We start from the raw sequence: 20287 nt of genomic DNA on the forward strand, positions 1-20287 counted from the left end.
TGAATGTCAAATTCTTCCCCTCTGTTTGGGAAGTTTTCTGTCCTTAATTCTGCGAACAGCTTTTTAAAGTCATTTGTATTTTCTCCTGCTACTTCATGGATTCCTATCAGTCTTATATTATTCTTCTTTGCATCATCTAGGAGTTGTTGGATCGATTTCTCATGATCCCTTACTGTTTTTAAGAGACCTCTCTTTTCATGGTCACTGACTGCAATCTTACCTTCTATATCTGAGAGTCTATCTTCGCATTCTTTTATTCTGTTGCATACACTTTCAATAGCGTGTTTAATCTCCTGGATATCTGTTTGAATCTGTTTTATGGATTCCATTTCTTTCCTATGTTGGGCGTTTATTTTTTGCATTTCTTTCTTATGCTGGGCCTTCATGACTTCTATCATGGTCCTGAGCTCATCTATGTTTTTGTCAGTTTCTGCTCTAGAGTCTTGAATCACGACTTTCGTTTTGCTCACTATCTCTATGGTTATCTGGGAAATTACTTCTGTTTTGAATTTTTCTAGAGCCTGATTGATTTGTTCTGTTACTTCCTGTGCTTTGAGTTCAGGATGTCCTGGTGGTTCATTATCGGCCTTTTCATCCTCATTTGCCCTACTGTTTGCCACTGTTGAACTGGAAGTCTGTCCTTGTGTCTTGCTTATGTGTTTTCTCATTTTAATTTTTTTTGTCGGACTGTTCTTGGTTTAATCTCTGGGATATCACCCAAATCTTCCTGATATAGTTGTACCCTAGCTTCTGTGTCTCTAACGACCCACAGACATTCTCATCTTCATAACATCAGAGAAAATAGCTCATCAAATCAACGGCAATGCTTTACCCCAACTGATACAATCAGCAACACATTAAGATCAAGCACAACTTGGACACTGACCACATGTGGTAGTCACTAGTCTATCACCCTTAAATCATTTGAATTCAATTGAAATCAAGAAGCAGTCCAGAACATGTCTGCAGTGAACAAAATTTCGATATAGTTTTTTTACCATTTAATAGCTCAGACAGAGCGAGGATGCAAGACCCCTGATCTCAGTTAGCTGATGGCTGAACCCCCTGACGCTGACTGACCTCGGGTTGCAAGGCCCAGATTGAGTTCCCCATCCTTCTGAATGTTTGAACTCTGCAATGTTCTATTACAGGTTTCCCACGCCCTTTCTTTAAAGATGTTCAAAGTTGGGAACTCAGAAAAATACCCTTGATGACCAGCTGAGTCGGGAGCAGGCGTGGTTCTCCTTCCCGTGGTGGATCGGGGCTCAGGCTTCCTCCCGTCATCTGAGCGATGGCGGCTGGGTCGGGAGCAGGCGTGGTTCTCCTTCCCATGGTGGATTGGGGCCCAGGCTTCCTCCCGGCGCTTGAGTGCTGTTGGCTGGGTCGGGAGCAGGCGTGGTTCTCTTTCCTGCCCCGGCTTCTTCCCTGCACTTGAGCAATGGCGGCTGGGTCGGGATCAGGCGTGGCTCTCCTTCCCGCTGTGGATCGGGGCCCAGGCTGCCTCCCCACGCTTGAGTGATCAGGAGAAGGTGATTTTCAAAGGAGGGGATGGCATGAAAGTCTTAAGTACATTTTTAGTTGGGTTTTTCAAATGTCTGCTTATGTCGGACCACATGTACTTTTTTGGGGGGGCGGGTACCTGGGATCGAACTCAGGCCCTTGCAGGCATGGTGCCACTGAACTAAATCTCTGGCTCTAAAAACCTCATGTTCTGCTGTACATTCTTCTTGTCTTGCCTCATTTTGCTGATGTCCTTTGCTTCATCATATTTAAGGCTTTAAATATCTTCTCCAGCCTGGACCTCACCCCTGGATTTCTAGTTCCTATCTAACTGATTGCTTTACATTTCTTCCTAGGTATTTGCTAAGTCATTGCAAGCTTGTCTAAAACTCAAACTAGTTTGCTTCTCCAGTCTGCTCTTGCAGTCATCTTCCTTTTAGTTAATGGCAGCTCTGTCTTTCCAGTGGCTCAGGACAGACTCCTCCCATTCTTCTTTCTTTTATGCTTAGGACTGTTCTTCCCTCCTGTTCTTTTTTTTCCTTTTCCTTTATCTCCTGCCTTCCCTCCTAGTGTCGTCTTCTACCTTCAGAATATGCGAGATTCACCACTGCTCATTCCCTCTGCTGCTGTGCTAGTCTGTCCACATCCAGGATTTGCCTTGGTTGCTGGAATAGGGTCCTCACAGGTGTGTCTGCTCTCAAACCTGCCTTCCTTCAGTCTGTCCCATAATTAAGTTAGATCACAATGCTCCCTTGCTCAGAACCTTCTGGTTGCTTCCTGTCGCGTGCTGAGTAAATGTCTGAATCCTCTCTGGTCTCATCACCTGCCCTCTCCCTCCATCTCTAGCTCCATTTACCTTTTAGGACATTGGAAGGCGAGCAAGCCTGAGACATGGTCTTTTCCCCTGGAATGCTTTCTTCCAGCTGTCCATATAGCGTACTCAAATGACATTCATGGGCCTCCCCTGACCTCACATCTTTGTGTTCCCTGCCTATCTTCCTGTGACTTATTTTCCACACAATTTTTGTCAGCAAGTATATGAAAACTGTTTTCATAGGCTCACCATCCCCAATACTGGGAATTGAACCTGGGGCCTTTGCACTCAGCTATGTCCCCAGCCTTTCTTAAATTTTGTTTATTTGGGTACTAGAAAATGAACCCAGGGCCTTCATACTGAGCTGTGCGTTGCCAGCTCTTTCAAAATTTTTTAAATTTTTGAGACAAGTTGTCCACTAAGTTGCCCAGGCTGGGCTTTAACTTGGCTCTTTCTGTTTCATTCTTGTCTCCCAGAGGGCAGGGGTTACAGGTATGTGCTTCTGTGCTTGGCAGTTTCAGTATTGGCTCTCCAGCTGGAGAGACTGCATATATAGATGTTTCTAAACCTTTGATAGGGTTGTAGCCCCTAAACTCGCCAAAAATCAAAATATCCTAAGTCTAAGATGCAAAGTAGCTTATCTTAAACATGCTTAGAGCACTTACATTAGCCTGCAGTTGGGCAAACTTATTTCATAGCCTATTTTACAATAAAGTTTTGGATATCTTATGGAATGTGTTGAATACAGCACACTGTAGGGTACAGTACTGGTTCCTTTCCTTCATGTCATGTGACTTGAGAGGAGTCTGTGGCTTGTCATTGCCCAGCATCACATCATGAGAGAATATCTTAGCACATATCACTAAGCCAGGGAAAGCTCAAGATTGCAAAGTGTGTGCTCTCAGAATGTTGAAAAGTTGAAAGTTGAACCATCCTAAGTTGGATTCCAATCTATACTTGATACAGATCATCTTGAACTGGAAGCACTGTGAAAGATGCTTAGTAAAAGGGAGCTTTTCTTTCTTTTTTCGGTACGGGGATCGGACTTAGGACCTTGCACTTGTGAGGTAGGCGCAGGTGCCACTGAGCCAAATCCCCGGCCCAAGAGAAGCTTTTCTCTTCAGAAAAGTTAGGGAACTCCACCCCCTTCCTAGGAGGTAATCACTGCATTTAGAAATTTGATATAATGTGTATAATGTGTATTAATTAGTTTAATCTTCTAGGCATTTTGATGTGTGGAGTGAAATTATGTGACTGTTTCTTTACATACATGTACATATAAAACAGGAATTATTCCACATGAAATCCTCTGATGTGTTGCTCCATTTAATGCATCATGGACAGAGGAACAGCAATGTAATGATGGAGTTAATGATGGAATATTAATCTAAGCCCTTCCATGCCCCGGCTTCTTAATCAGTAATTAAAATAACTGTACCCTCACCTCAGTGTTACTCTGAGGAGTAAATGTTGGAATAGATAAACTTGCTTGCTGATAGGTATTTACACTAAAATCTTTGGAAGGCCCTTATTTTGCATTTTGATGTTAGGCTGGGTACAATGGGCAGTAAAGGGCTGATCTTTCTAGGTACTCTGGGCTCATTTTAGGTACCTTGTTTCTTTGTGACCCGGCCTCTGACCATTTTCTTCCTTTTCTCTTTGGGTTTGGTGACCTCCAGTGAACCAGCTTTTTGCAGGTGGCGCTTGGCTAAGTACGTGCTGTTCTTAATGTTGACTGTAGGTGTCATCAGCTAGTGCTCTTAAAAATTACATAAATTCAGTTTGGTAAATTTTACATATTTGGTCTGAACTTTGAAGAATTAATTTATGGATAGATGGAGAAATAAGTATTATTATGTAAATTCCAACAGTTAGCTTTTTCTTTATTCTGTTGTTATGAGCAATAGCAATTTGATGAGGAAACCAAAGCTTTTGTTTTGAAGAGGTTGTGATAAGTAATATCTACCAGCCTTCATCTTTATAAGTTGGCAGCCTGTTTGTGGACTGCAAAGTAAACCAAAGTGAAAACAACTTTTCTGAAACTAAGGCCATGGAAAGATTTTCCATGTAAATGGATTGGAAGTCATTAATACTGTTACGATATTATCATCAAGTTGATGAGCAGTTTCAGATCAGTCTGTATTGAAATTCCAGATGGACCTTTTGTAGAAATTGATAAGCTGGTTCTACAATTTGTATGGAAATAAAATCCTTGAAGAGCCAAAAATCACTAAAACTAATGTTCAAGGGTTTACTTTTTAAACCTTAATATAAAGCTATACTGTAGTAATCCAGGCTGGATGGTACTGACATACCATTGGGACAGGATCAAGATTCCAGAAATGAGCCCATATAGTTATGATCAGTTGGTTTTTGGCAAGCGTGCCAAGACAATTTAATGGAGAAAGAATAATTTTTAACTAATAGTGTTGAGACTGCTGAATGTCCACAGAGAAGAACGAAATTGGACCCTTACCACATACGCAAAAATTAACTCAGAATTGATCAAACACTTGCATTTAAGAGCTGAAAGTAAGAAAAACTAAAGTCCAAATTATTAAACTGTTAGGAAAAAAACAGGTATAAATCTATATGACCTTTGGATTTGATTTCTTAGCTATAACACCAACAGCACAAGCAGTGAAAGAAAAAATAGATAAATTGGATTTCAACAAAATTTAAAGTTTGTGTTTCAAAGAACATGTCAGAAGTGTGAATAAATAACCCACAGAATGGGAGAAAATATGTGAGAATCACATATCTAATAATATCTAATAATTGTCTAATATCAAAACAAAGCAGAATTTTTATTTCCCATACTTAAATTCAGACTAGTGTGGTAGACGCTGAGCGTGGTGGCACATGCCTGTAATCCCACCACTTGGGAGGCTGAGGCAGGAGGATTGCTGTGAGTTGAGACCAGCCTGAGCTACATAGTGAGTTCCACGTCAGTCTCAACTACATAGTGAGACCCTGTCTCAAAAAAAACAAACCAGACTAGTGTGGTAGATTACCATAATTACCACATACGGTTTTTAAAGAGATTTGTGTGTGATCCTGAGCTCCATCACCCTGACTTGAAATGCCAATTGCAGTACTAATATATACAGTGAAACCTTGAACTTTCCTCTACTCAGAACAGCAAAGTTAGAAAAAAAATCTGCTTGGTGTTTGTAACTTTGTTTGATAGTTGAGCTGGATATCTGACTTGAAAAAACCAGTCCTAGTTGAGAGTGAGTTATGTGTGGCCTCACCCTGGACACAAGGGGGTGACTTTCAGTCTAAGTGCTGCTCTCGCCCAGACAATGTGTAGTGTTTGTGTTAGTGTATTAAAGCATTTTGTCATTGTGCTTTTTTTTTTCATTTTATTTGTGTAAAGTAACTATGGCTTTAAAGAAAATTAGTGACACCACCATAAAGCTAAGAGGAAAACCGTGAGAACTACAATAGAGTTAAAGAAAGAAAACATTGTGAAATTTGTTAAAAGTACTGGAAAAAAATGGACTTAAGAGGGTAATTTGGGGGCCTCAAAACCAGTTATTTTGTCTTCATTATTTCTCATGGGAAAAATATGTTCATTTCTCTTAACATTTCATCGTTTGCACATGAATTTTGAATGAATTAAATTTGACAACTGAGGAATCACTGTACTGTTTTCAAGGGTAAATGAAATTTAAGATACCATAAAATAAAGTCTGAAGCTCGAAAGTTAGTTTTAATGGACAGAAGGGGAAAAGTAAACATACCATTCAGGTATAAAGTGCTCAACAGTAATATATTGCCTAACTTATGGTACATCTCTTTAGTGTTCCCATCATGTGAAGTAAATAATAGAAAATTCTTTGCGTGTCACGTCTCTTTTCAGCCAATCAGAAACAAGAATTATTTTGTATGTAATAATGAGGTTACTAGGTGAAGAGCTATAAGTAGGACCTGAAGGATACAGTGGCTATATAATAGGACTTTTGAATTGTAGCAAACAGAAAATTGATCTGCTGTGCTTAGCATTTTCAGATTTTCTGACTCCAGAATGTATAACCTTATTTTTCACCAGTTACAGGTTTTAAAATGCTAGTCATTCTTAATACTTCTTAAGGTAACAGCATTGAGCACTGCTTTTACTTTTGATGAGATAATGGGCTGTGAAGGGAAAATTCCCAGATATTAAGAGAGAACAAATTTTACAAAAAATGTCTTCGAGATTTCATTCACCATCTCTACCAGTTTTCCTCTCACCAGAACCAGTTAATATAGGTTCTGTAACAAATTCCTCTTGTTCATTAAATGAGCTAGATAATATTTCCCACCTTTTAAGAAAAATATCAACTGATGTCAATGAAATTAAAGGAATGAAAGCAGCAATTTTGACAGTAGAAGCAAATCTTTTTGACCTAAATGTTAGAGTGTCACAGAATGAAGCAAAAATTTCCTCTTTGGAGGTTAAAATGAATGAATGTTCAGCATCAGCATCTGAATGCAACAGACAGCTGGAAGATTTTCAAGCTGAAATAGATTTTGAATCTCAGTCAAGGGATACTGATGTAAAAATAATCGACTTCCTCAGAAATACTGAAAAAGGTAAACTCTTGTGATGTTTTCTAGATACTCGTCCTTTGATCTGTGTCTTTCCATGTGTCTTTAACTGTAGCTCTGATACAGAGGCAGCAAGTCATAGAGAAGTGAAGTTTTCATGGAGTTAAACTGTGATTCAACTTAAAAGCTTAAGTATTTTGTCTTTAGTGGAGCTCTCTAAAATGATGTTTTGAAACAATAGATTAAAGATGAAACAGAACTTGACGTGTGACATAATGGTCCTCTGCCAAATATCTGTGTGAAGTTATTTAAAAATGTGTAACTTTTCCTTAGTTATATGTTAAAGAGACTGGTTGTAGTATTTAGATTTAAAGCATTCTTTCTATAACCTGTAATATGTCAAGCTGTCCCAAGGAATACAATGAGACCAAATGACACTTGGGTTTCAGGTCTGTTCCTCGGGATGTATATTGTGTTCAGGATGATTTTGGAAGAAAGTTACCCTTTTTTGGACACACCATGATAGGCTAATATAACAAAATAACCAATAAAACAGCAAATAGAGTAAAATTTTTAAAATTTAAAAGTTCCCTGCAATGAAAAGTACCTGGTGAGATTGCCCACTTCCGTGTTTGCATGGGCAAGACCTGTCCTTGTAAAGCTACATACAACAGATGCACTAAAAATCAGCACGTAAACCAAACATCCTAGTAAGATTGAAGTGTTTGAAACCCTACCAGTTATGTCCCTTTCTTACGTCATAGTGTAGTGCTTAATTCTAAATTAGCAAATGGTGCCTGACACATGCTAAGCACCTCGGGGAATACAGAGACGTGCAAGATCCTTTCCATCTTTTAAGCAGCTCGGGAAGGTAAAATCAGTTCATCACTGTTTTTTGCAGTTTGGCCTTTAGGGATATTAATAAAATATTAACTTAATATTGAGAACTGATATATGAGCTTTGTAAAGAATAAATACTCTAGTTAGCTATTTTTTTCCCCCCATATTGGGGTTTAAACCTTGGGACTTCACACTGACCTGCATCCCCCGCCCTTTTTGTGATTTATTTTGAGATCAGATCTTGGTAAGCTACTAAGTTGCCCAGGTTGGGCTCGAACTTGTGATCCTCCTGCTTCAGCCTTTCAGAGTGTTAGGATTATGTCATTTTTGAGCACCTTTTCTTGAAGCAGATCCAAATAATTACAGTCATGTATTATTTAGCAATGGGGATGGTCCAAGAAATCCATTTTAGGTAATTTTACCATTGTGCAGATGTTGAATGAACTTATGCAAACTAAGATAGCTGCAGCCTCACTGGGTGATGAGATCCTTGGGTACCAATGTCATACATGGAGTCCACTTGGTCCATGTTACCCAGGACATTGACTATGTGTTTAATGTTTTGCTGGTATAAGGCCTGGACTGCAGAATTTTGAGAGCCATATTTGAGTGTTAGACTTGTTTATTGTTTTTACATCTTCCTAAGCCCATAATTATCTTTTGGGCTTAGGATTTCATAATTTTTTTTGGTTTTTTGAGACGGTCTCACTATATAGTTGAGCCTGACCTGGAACTCACTATGTAGCCCAGGCTGGTCTCGAACTCACAGCGATCCTTCTGCCTCAGCCTCCCAAGTGCTGCGATTGCAGGCATGTGCCACCGTGCCTGGCTAGGATTTCATAATGTGAAAACGAGTATTCTGTTTTGTTGTTTTCAGGGAGGGGAGTTGGTGCAGAGAAGGGAGCAGTACTGGTCAGGCCCAGGTGATGGAGGAAGATTTGTATTATGTTTATCTTGCAGTTGACTGTGGCACATGCCCCAAGTCCTGACTCTTAAGGAACTTGTGACTGTTCCGTTCTTTACCTTTACTTCTCTCGTAGGCTTTACTTCCAGTCCAGGAAAGCTGGCCCTCTCATGAAGGAAGAACCAGGACTATGTCCTCATTGACATTTCCAGTTTAACCCTGAGTGCAACATTTTGTCTTGGGCTGTGCCTGTGGTTTTGAGTTTATTTTTGAAGCTTGCTTGCTTGCTTTCTTTACTTTTGGTACCGGGGATCAAATTCGGGACCTTGCGCTTATGAGGCAGGCGGCGGAACCACTAGGCTAAATCCCTGGCCCTGAACCTTTATTTTTAAGATTTCTTGTTAGCTCAGATTAATTTCTGAGTGACAGATGCTGGTATTGTGTGTTGAGTTCAGTGAAGTTTTAAAATTTATATCCTAGGAACCCAACAGAGGCAGTTATTAGCCCGACTGCAGATTGACCCAGTGATGGCAGAAACACTGCACATCAATCAAGGTTGGTAACACATTTTCACTGTAAATAGCAATTTTCTGTTGCCATTCTCATTCCTTACACCTCATTCAGCACATCTTTTATCATTTAGATCCTGCCAGAAGATCCCACATATAGATCCATGAAAATACTTTAGGGCTAAGAGAGATGATTTTCATTTTCTTCATGTATTGTGTTTCTGTTTTTATTTGCATATTCAAAAATTTCTTTTTTTTTTTTTTAATGCCATTCCTCCTGGATTCCTAGCTGTTTACCCTCTTGCTGTCATGGACCACCTGAGTCCCTCACCTGACTTGTTGTCCATCTCTGCCCTACCTTTGCCATTGTTCTGAGCTGCTTTACCTGTTCATCTTTATCCTTCTTTGACTTCACCTGGCCACTCCTGGAACTTGTTCCAGAGTCACTGTCATGTCCTTGTTTCTCTGCCACCCAGACACATTGCAGGCAGCTTCAGGACTGGGGCGAGTGCCTGGTGCCTTGCTCCTAATTAATGCAGGGAGCCATTCAGTAGTGGATATCATCTTTGTCCTCTTTGTCTGCCCTTTTTTGGTGCCTCTGTTTCCTTGATCCCTTCTATGATAGCCCCTTTCTGAATTTTCTCTCTGCCAAGCAAGATTCCACTGTCTACCCAGACTGTTCCCTGACCCATTCCATGCTTTCTGTCCCAGGTGTGATTTTTCCTCTTCAGAGATTCACCTCCACCTGCCCATTCAATGAGCACAGTTGTGTTGCCATGGTCTCTGCCTCACCTCTGGCTTCTTACTTCTACCTGGATTTTGCGCTCATTTTCCACCATTCCATTCTGTTTTCAGCGAGTATCTTCCAAAGAGTTTTGAATCAGGGTCTGTGTGTGTCACATCCACTTCATCAGTTCTCGTGCGTTTTTTCTTTTTTCTTTTTTTTTTTTTTTTTATGTTTACATTGCATGTGTACATCGAAGCATCAAGTAGATCAGCGAGGCTTAGGGTGACCGCAGTCCTTAACCCCTGTCATGTTTTATTTTTCTTTTATTTCTGAGAGCCTTATGTTTTTGTATATTCTTCAGGGCCTTGGTGCTGAGTTACGTGCTCACACTCCCCACTTTATTATTATTTTTTATTTTGCGACAGGGCCTTGCCGTGTTGCCGAGTTGCCCAGGCTGGGCTCCATCTTGGACTCTTCCTGTCTCAGTCCTCCCGCCTCAGCCAGCCAGAGTACTTGGGGGATAGGCATGTATTTCTGAGGCTATTAAAGTTGTTTTGACATTTTTTCCATTCCCTCCTTGGTCTTGTTCCCTTCAGCTTGTTTCATGATAAAGTTTTGCATGTTGGGGGTTCTTGGTTATGTTATTTAAGTGTAGAACACTAAAAAGCCCATTGGTGTGCTGGGTTCATGAGTTGGGGCCTGGGATCTGCAGATTTCTTGTTTGAATGTGGATGTAGCTGTGGAGAGTGATTTGCCAGTCTAATTTGGCACGCTGCTGTCAATGCCTTTAGGCCTTTCAGGCCAGTCTGCTACTACAGAGGTCTCTGAGGTAAAAGCCTGAATGCAAGAGTTCAGGTAACTCACAGGAGAAAGGCCTGGGCAGTGCAGTGCAGCAGTAATTCTGACGCAGTGTTTACCTAACCCCCTCCCCATTTCAGTGCTGACTTCTTGTAGCATGGCCGGCATCCCAGATGCACAGACACTGTGTGGACCTTCTCTGTAGCCCATGGGAGGACGTGTGTAATGGGCAGAAGGCCATCGGGAAGTCTGCCTTTGGAATGTACTTCCATTGTGTGTAGTGCCTCCAGTGAGGTAGGGGTGAGGAAGGTGTGCTGAAGAGTTCAGGAAGGACTGACGGCTGCTGCAGCGGACCCTCTAACACACTTCTCTCTTGCCCTTTCCAAGGTCCCCTTTGGTGCCACTTCTTCAGCCTTTGGAGACTTTTGTGATCTAAAGTTGATGGCTTCATTATTGACTTAGGGTTTAGTCTTTGCTGATCTACTAAGTTCCTGTTGATTTATTTTCTGTTTTCAAAATGTGATTCTCTGATTTTACAGTTTTCATTGTGGGTTTATTCTTTCTTTGTTAAAACAGATCAAAACTTTAGGGGACTGGGGATTTAGCTCAGTGCTTCCTCCACCTGCCTCATCAGTGCAAGGTCCCGAGTTTGATCCCTGGTACCACACACACACACACACACACACACACAACTTTGGGGATGTAGCTTACTGGCAGAGTGCTTGCATAGCATGATCAAGGTCCTGGGTTCTATCCTCGCATTGCAGATGGGGAACAAAACCCCTTTGACATTTTTGTGGACCATAATGAGAGGGAAAAAAGTAAATGCATAGGTTTAGCCTGCTCTTTCTCTACCAGAAGATGTCAGCTACTGTCCGAGCTCCTGGCTTCCATGTGACCTAGGTTTGCAACATTGAGCTTGCAGAGGTGACTGGTGGCTTGTATGGAATGGAAAGCTGTGATTTAATTGCATATCCTTATCCCCATTTTTGAGACAGGGTCTCATTGTATAACCCAGGCCGGCCTTGCACTCTCATTGATCATCCTGCCTCAGCTTCCCAAGTACTGAAAGTACAGGTGTGTGCCACCACACCTGCCTTCATCACACTCTTTCCTAAACTGTGTACCTATGACACATGGGTTCTCAGGTTTTCTTGAGTCTTTGATCCATTGGCTTTCAGAATTTCACTATTTTGATTCTTTTTTTTTTTTATGATATGGGTGGGGGGTGAACCTATACCCAGCCCTTTTAAAAATTTTATTTTGAGACAGGATCTTGGCTAAGTTGCCTACCATCATGTTGTACTTGAGGATCCTCCTGCCTCGGCCTTCTCAGTAGCTGGGATTGCAGATATGTACCATCACAACAGCTCTTCTCATTCATTTTTATTTTTTGTCATCTCTCCTCCACTACTCCTTAGAAGATTAGCTTCACCCTGTGTCCTATCCTTGGTGTTACTTCATCTCTTCAGTATTTTCCTGACATATGGACTAGTGAAACTGCTGTACTTCAGAAAGCACATTTGGAGAGGAGGCAGGGGCTTTTGTACCAGTTGGCGAGGTGACAACTAAACACACACAGTTGATACTCATCTTTCCTCTTCTGCTTTTAAGTCTCTTCCCTTCCTGAGAGTTAAATCTGAGTTTTCGTCTTCCTCGTAACATGTGAGATACCCACAAAGGCTTCATACTAAACTTTGAAATTTATCTTTGCCACCTTTTCAGTCTGCTCTTTGTTTCTTGTACCTCCTGTCTCAGCTTTTCCTCCCTCCTGCTCTCCCCTCAGGTCTGTCTTCCTTTACCATCTGTCTTGCCTTCATTTAGGAAGAGATTTTTCCTTCCTTTGATACTGGATTTTGAATCCAGGAAGTGCTGAGCTATATCCCCAGCCATTCCATTCCATTTCGTTTCATTTTTCATTTTGCGAACAGAGTCTTGCGTAGGTGCTCAGGCTGGCCTCAGACTTGTGATCCTCATGCCTCAGCTTCCCAGAGTACTGGTATGACAGGTGTGCACCACTACAAGTCCTTAATACCATTTTCCTAAAAAGCAATTTCATCGTATTACTTTCCTGCTTAGGAACCTCTCTTAATTTTTTATTACTTCCAGACCAAAATTCAAATAATTGAGACAAGATTCTTCATTGTATTCTCAGCTTTCTTTGCCATACAACTACCCAGCTCACCACACATTTCTCTAGCTGTCTTGGATTTCTCACTTTTTCTCAGATGCCTTATGGAAAAGCCCCTGCCTTCCTCCGTGCATTTTTCTGTGCCTGAGGTACACTGGTTGCTTTCTGCTCACACTCTCCTAGTTTATTCCTGCTCCTTCCTTCAATACCTACTTGAGATTTCATCCTCAGCAAGCTTCCTTGGTTCCTCAGCTGGAGTAGTTTGCCTTGTTCATCCCCCTTTTGGGTCATACTGTTCTGGAGCTGTTCATCTGTTTTCTTTTTCCTTCTTGTGTAACTAGTTATGCTGTTACTCTTAGTTTTGTAGTAAATATTTATTTTCTCAGTGAATATCCTGTGAATTTTGTCCTGATTACCTCTGGGTTTGAAAGAAGTGTCTTGGCAGTTAATGGCATGTTGACAGGTCAACCATGTGTAGATTATGTAAGCTTGAGTTACTTGCATTGAAGGTCAGCCTTACGCTCATTCATCTTAAAATTCCCTTTCAAAGTAGCCTCTTTACGAGATAAAAGTCATGTCGTATGAGTTCTTTCAATATGTGTTCTCTGCTGTATGTGGTACTGTGCAAACTTAACCGATTTTAGAAAAGTAGTTCGATAATCTGGATCCTAATTCTGGAAGACAGTAAGATTCTCAATTCTCTATGTCTGTAGTATGTATTGTTAATATCTCACCAGCAGCCTCCCAGGAGAACCTTTCTCTGGCTCAGGCCAGTGAGTGTTCATTTGAATCACTTGTAATGTGCCCTTTAAAGAAAGGACTGCCTGAGTTCTTTGCGAAGATATTTGGAATAGCAGCATAACCCTGTTCCCAAGTAGAATCAGTTATGAGTTTTTAAAATAATTATCAATATATAAAAGACTGACATTCTTTGTCACATGTATGATGTTGGGAATAAAATTTATTCAAAAGCAAACATTTATGGCCAATTTTTTTGGCTCAGATTACTATGACATGGAATCCATGGTCCATGCAGACACAAGATCATTTATTCTGAAGAAACCAAAGCTGTCTGAGGAGATAGTAGTGGCACCAAACCAAGAGTCGGGGATGAAGACTGCAGATACCCTTCGGGTACTTTCAGGACACCTTATGCAGACACGGTAGATGGTTTCTTTTTCTTGGGTAGCTAATTTATGTGGTTAGATAGTGCAGGTTGGTGGTTAGTGCCTCAGTACCCAGTAGCAGTGTTTTTATTGAGCAGTTATGTCATGAATACCCAGATTCAGTTTTCAAAAACTGTAATTTATTCTACTTGTTCAGAAATCCAGTAATCTACAAATAACTCAGCATATGATTTAACTCCATTAATAAGATTGTTTTCTTTATGCACATCCATAAAATGAAATCTTAGACGCCAGGTGGCCACAATAAGTCTTTTAATGAGAATTAGATTGGGTTTGGGTCATTCTTCCTTTAATAAATGGATTCCTTAAAGAAACAAACATACAGATAAGAAAATCAGTATGAACACAAAACTTCTGGCCATTGTGTTCAGAGCATCCGTGCTAATTTTTTTAGCTTATTTCCATGTTAACCTAATGAGGATCAAATGGACAGTGGAGTCAGGGTTGGGAGATTGTAGAACAGGTTGGAAGGTCACTGGTGCTGATGCCATAGTGGCTGAACCCACTAGTGTAGCTGGGAATCCTTCCAAGTCTTTTTTTGTTTTGTTTAACTGAACCAAACACAAAATAAGGGAATACTAGTTTTGCTCAAGAGCACTTTAGGAGTCTCAGCGTTTTGTGTTTGTTTCCCTAATTCTATGGTATTTTTTATCTGTCTGGCAGAGATCTTGTACCACCAGATAAACCTGCAAGTCCCAAGTTTATAGTGACGCTGGATGGTGTCCCCAGCCCCCCAGGATACATGTCAGATCAAGAGGAGGACATGTGCTTTGAAGGAATGAAACCTGTAAACCAAACTGCAGCCTCAAACAAGGGACTCAAAGGTCTCCTCCACCCACAGCAGCTGCAGTTGATGAACAGGCAGCTTGGTGACCCAGATGGTAGCTTTTCCTACGGTGTGTTGAGAGCTCAGACTTTGTGAAGGGAATCTTTGACTTCTCTATCTTGAATGAATGCTGATGGTGGTTTTGCTTATTATTTGTATTCAGTACTGGCCTTTTTTCTTCTTTGAGACAAAACCACCAAATTACAGTTTCTCCCGTGCGTGTTTCATAGGTAGGCTGTTAGTCCAGAGTTAAAACTCTGGAGTTCAGCCATGGCCTCTAAAGTACCTCTTAATTGTGCTTGCTGAGAGATAAACCATCATTCTTGATGTCTTGGTTACTTCTGTTTTTCCCCTCTTTGGAAACCACTGGTATTCTCCCCTTCTATCAGCAATAATCTCTTAATTCAGAAAAAAAGAAATTTGGATTTTGATGCTCTTGCCATCTCAGTAAAATTTCTTTGAAAGAGTTTCTCACCTAATCTGCCAGGATACTTCTTGGAAGTGTAGAAAAGGCCTCATATTGAAAAATAATACTTAGCACAACTCAGTGCAGACTGCACCTGCATTAGGCAGGTGAGTGTTCATCACTGCCTCTTGTCCTATGGATACCAGTGCCAGCTGCAGCACTGCTGATCCTTTTCATTCATGATAAAGAATTTGCAGATATGCCTCTTCTAAAGGTGAGATTTTGTTTTGGTAGTACTGGGGTTTGAGCCCAGTGGCTAGGCAAGTGCTTTACCCCACTGAGTTATATCTCTAGCCTTGTCTTTTACTTAATTAATTTTTGGTGCCAGGGCCTTCTCACTAAACTATATCTCAGCTTTTTTTTTTTTTTAATTTGGAGACTGGGTCTCACCAAGTAACTAAGTTGCCCAGGCAGGATTTGCTCTTAGAATCCTTCTGACTCAGCCTCCCCAGTAGCAGGGATTACATGTGTGTTCCACCATATTCAGTAATCATTAAATCTTAAAAAGGAACTGATTGAAAGAAAAGGCAGTAATTGATTTTGAAGTTTTTCTCAACAAATCTTGGCAGAGATATGTATTAAATACTTTAGTCACTAAAAAAATACAGTAGATTTGGGGAGAGATTGTGAGTTAGAGAGACGGCTGTTACCTTTCGAGTGCTTTCCCTGTTGTGAACTAGTGACGGTGTGTGATGCTTTGTGGAGGCAGCTGGAAATCGACGGAAGAGAAACCAGGAGATGGTAATGATGGCAGCAGTCAGATTTCTTGACCTTGTATGTTTGTCTAAAATAAGTGTGAATTCTGATGTTCTTACCACTGTTTTTTTTTGGTACTGGGGATTGAACTCAGGACCTTGCACTTGTGAGGCAGGCGGTGGCACCACTGAGCTAAGTCCCTGGCCATTACCACTCTTGATTTTCAGTTTTATAGCTTAATATTTTGGCCATGTAAATGTGGGCGTTTGTGTTAGGCTTTGTTGTGTGTGTGGCGGTGGTGACACTACAGATGACCTGGCAGTCACAGTTCCTGTCTGGGTGACATAGGTGAGTCTCCTTCCTGTCGTGCACACGGGGGCTGGCACTGTCTGGCTACTGTCCAGGCCCGGATCTCCTGCAGGCATCTGACCCCGTGTCTTTGGCTGTCGCTTTGCTTCTGGCTTGGTACTTTATGCATTGTTTCTGGGTGCTGCCGACAGCAACGTCTGTTAAGTCTCTGCCACTGGCCACCATTATATGGCAGCACAGCTTTTATACTTTTCACTATAAAAGCGAATTTTCCTCTTAAAAACTTAAACATGAAAAGTTTATTAGCTTACGAAGTGGCCGTCAGTGGAGGAAAACTAGAAGCTTGACCTTTGTGTGCATTTCCATCACAAAGACAAAGTTTCTTGGTAAAGTATTTACCTTTAAATATTTTTCTTGAATATTTAGCTACTTCAGTCTGTTTGCCAGCAGAGTTGCTCTTTGGTATTTTAATCTTGCGTTTGACCTGTGTCCTTATGACCAGTCTAATGTATGTGTAGAAGAAAGGCAAGACATTGTTTTTCTTTGCAGGGATGACAAAAAAATACAATTAAAAGCTAATGTTTTTGTCTAATGCTTAGGTTTTCTTTAAAACTTGGGTTCTTTTATATCCTAGAGCAAAAGCAAGCAACTTACTGACTAAATGGTAGTAAGGATCTAGCTCAGGGCTTTGCATCTAAAGAAATGATTTTCTCTTTGTATAGATGAGGAAACTGAAACTCAGAGGTGCTGGTGTCTACAGCTGAGCTTACTATGGTGCAGGCATAGACCAGGGCTGTGTGCAGTCGCTCACTGAAGTGAAACTCACTGTCCTGTGTAAAGCTGTAGCATATACGTTCTGAGTAGAGTGTCTCGGGTGGCTTACTTTTGACCTGTAGGTAAAATTTCACTTTTTACTTTCAGTGTTCCTAATTTAGCTACCAGCATTTAAAATGTCAATGACATGTACAAAGGTAGAATTTTTTTTTTTTTTAAACTGAAATGAGAAATCAGGCAGCACAGGCCCCACTTCCTGCTGTTCTGGTTTTTTGACCGGGTAATTGGAGCTGACTGAGAAGCAGTGAGCTCTGCAGATATTCGAGGACACGACCCATTTCTCATCTTCCCTCCCAGCAGACGTGCTCTTTAGATAACCCTCCTGACCCTTGGAGCCGATGGTATTTGTGACCCATTTTAGGGAAAATGTTTTTCTTTTTTTGGACATTGCTGTGAAGTTAGCAATCTGCACTTACTGAGTGTACTTCAGGAATTAGGCAAACTTTCTAGTTGAGTACTCATAATCTTGCTGGAATGAAAATTGCTTCGTATTTCCTTAGCCCCTTGGTTTGTGTTTTTGGTTTACTTGCTTCCTACTTGACATCCTTCCCTGTCTTTTATATTTAATTCAATTCTGAAATGGTATTTGAGAATTTGTGCAGAATCGCTTTCCCTTTCAAAATGAGAATTATACTCCTTTATGGTAATCTTTTCTTTGGGGGGTCCTGGGTATCGAACTCAGGACCTTGCACTTGCAAGGTAGATGCAGTGCCACTGAGCTAAATCCCCAGCCCTATGGTAATCTTTTATAGGATTATTTTACCACAGTTTTGAGCTCATTTATTTCAGGACTGTTAATGTAAAAGAACATTAAGATCTTAAGACTGGAGTTCGAGGGAAATTTGTTATAGGGACTGTGTCAAATTGATTATACTTAAACACTTTTAATTCCTTCCCCTTTGTAGCGGAGATGAGTGAACTGAGTGTGGCACAGAAACCAGAAAAGCTTTTGGAGCGCTGCAAGTACTGGCCTGCTTGTAAAAATGGAGATGAGTGTGCGTACCACCATCCCATTTCACCTTGCAAGTAAGTAACATCTGACTGGTGCTGGCTTTCGGTTTAATTTTCATATCCTACATGTTTGTTTATTGTTGTTGAGTTTCATAACTAAGGGCACTGACCTCCTGTGGCCCTCCCTAGAGCAGCATACATGTTTGTGTTGCAAGAGGGCTTCTCAGTGCCTTAGACTTGTGAGGTAGTGAAATGTCAGAACTCTTTGAGGATTCTGTACATTTAAGGAGATAGATACGGTATTTGGTAACTGCCCCAGTTAGTATGTGTTTTGTTCACAGACATCCTGATATGTTGAAGGATTGGGAAGAAATTTAGTTGTGGGGTATAAAACCCTTGAATTAAGGTTTTTTCTTACTAGCTGGCTGATTTAAATATAGTGAGCTTTACCATATTTTAACCAAAGAAATTTAAAACAAGTAGTAATAGAGTTTAGAAAATCCCTTCTACAAGAACCTAATAGTGCATTGTAAATATTAACACTGAGTAATGTGCTTTTGTTTTGTAGAGCCTTCCCCAATTGTAAATTTGCTGAAAAATGTTTGTTTGTTCATCCAAATTGTAAATATGATGCAAAATGTACTAAACCAGATTGTCCCTTCACTCATATCAATAGAAGAATTCCAGTACTGCCTCCAAAACAAGGTTAGTGATTTTTGTGCACTACTGCATTTGGGTAAAAAAATAGAGAATGACATTTTCTGGGCCAGGGATTTAGTTCAGTGGTTCCACTGCCTGCCTTGCAAGCTCAAGGTCCTGAGTTCGATCCCCGGTACCAATAAAAAAGAAAGGGGGGGAGCATTTTCTGACTGTAAATGGAGTAAAAAAAGGAATAGTTTTAGAAATAATTTTGACTGATCAAAATGCCAGTATTCATTATTCATTTTTTGAGGCATGGTCTTGCTATGTAGTTCAGGCTGGCCTGAGATGATGTATCCCAGGCTGGCCTTTAACTCATGGTGATCCTCTTGCCTCAGCCTCCCAAGTGCTGGGATTACAGGCGTGTGCCTCCATGCTGGCTGTTCATACCAGTCTTTGAAGAGCAAATATGCTTATCCTGCAGAATTCTGAAGTGTTTTATCTTGACTAAAGTATATATAAAACATAAAGCCCTAATTTTAAGTGATTGTCACCTGCGTAAAAACATCAGTAAACAGCATTAAAAATTACTTTATCTGGGTGTGTTGGTGAACATTTGTAATAGCAGCTCTTGGGGAGGCTGAGACAAGAGGATCACAAGTTCAGGCCTTGTGTGGTTAGGTTAGAACATGTCTTAAAATGGAGGCTGGAGGCATTAGCTCAGTGAAAGAGTTCCCACTGGGTTTAACTTCTGGACCCGTAGACAAACAGATTCGACCATTCTTCGTTCTTATTTTTGTCAGCAGTTACAACACCAGCATCTCCTTCTACCAGTCAGCTCTGCCGTTACTTCCCAGCTTGTAAGAAAATGGAATGTCCCTTCTATCACCCAAAAGTAAGAACTTTTATTTTCCCAAAAATTAGTTTAGTGGTAGCTTCAGTCTGAGGTCTGGACGATCACTAAGACATTGAATGTCTTATATGCCTTGCCTTTTTCCACCCTTCTGCGTAGTTCTTTTGTCAGAGTTAATGCCATGGTCTTTAAAATCTGTAAGTTGTTCCTTAGGTCTGTCTGACCCATTAGGCCAAGTGGTGTGAAATGCATTATAATATCCTAGGCTCATGCGGTGGGGGATACAGTGCTGTCATTTTCTTTTCTGTCTCTGAGCATGTGGATTTTTTTTTTAACCCTCATTGTAGCACTGAGATGAAATCCAGTAGTGCTGTTTAACACCATCCAAACTTAGGCTAGTTTTGTTTGTATGCTGAAGATTGATGTTTCTCCAGCTGCTTGGCTGCTTAGGTTGATCTCTGAAATAAGCAGCCTAAAGATGACTATTGTATATGAAAGGTTTTTATGGGTAGGGATGTAGCTTAGTGGTGAGGCCTTGAGTTCCCTCCCCCTCACAAAAGGTGTCATTTCCCTAGCTATTCTGGGGCAGTAAGGGTACTTGGCAGAGTGAGCTGTGAGCAGCGGTTTGTATTGTCCTGCTGAGAAGTTTGTATTATTGTATGCTGAGTTTCCTTTTAAAGTTTCACTTGGCTGTTAACTAGGATTTTGTGTCTTTAGGGAAAGTTCATTTAAGCTTCCAAAGTATTAATAGGGATGATGTGAGATCTTAC

The 20287-nt window shown here is 40.8% G+C and overlaps 1 protein-coding gene across 10 annotated transcripts in view; it reads left to right on the plus strand.

Moving 5' to 3' along the window:
- The window catches only part of Zc3h14 (zinc finger CCCH-type containing 14), a 50770-nt gene that overhangs the window by 26902 nt on the left and 3581 nt on the right, over positions 1-20287 (plus strand). For 2 of the 10 annotated variants that reach the window (XM_010616266.1, XM_010616268.1), the window contains 6 exons: positions 9072-9146; positions 13760-13919; positions 14607-14839; positions 17980-18100; positions 18594-18730; positions 19468-19559. In XM_010616266.1, coding sequence (XP_010614568.1) covers positions 9072-9146; positions 13760-13919; positions 14607-14839; positions 17980-18100; positions 18594-18730; positions 19468-19559 — 818 coding nt within the window. Of the gene's footprint in view, positions 1-6249; positions 6893-9071; positions 9147-13759; positions 13920-14606; positions 14840-17979; positions 18101-18593; positions 18731-19467; positions 19560-20287 lie in introns of those variants that run through there. The other 8 variants (XM_019206352.1, XM_010616267.1, XM_019206353.1 and 5 more) reach the window with 8 other exon arrangements.

Source organism: Fukomys damarensis, unplaced genomic scaffold (genome assembly GCF_012274545.1).
Source record: "Fukomys damarensis isolate Sample0158 unplaced genomic scaffold, DMR_v1.0_HiC HiC_scaffold_21, whole genome shotgun sequence".
Taxonomy (NCBI): Eukaryota; Metazoa; Chordata; class Mammalia; order Rodentia; family Bathyergidae; genus Fukomys; species Fukomys damarensis.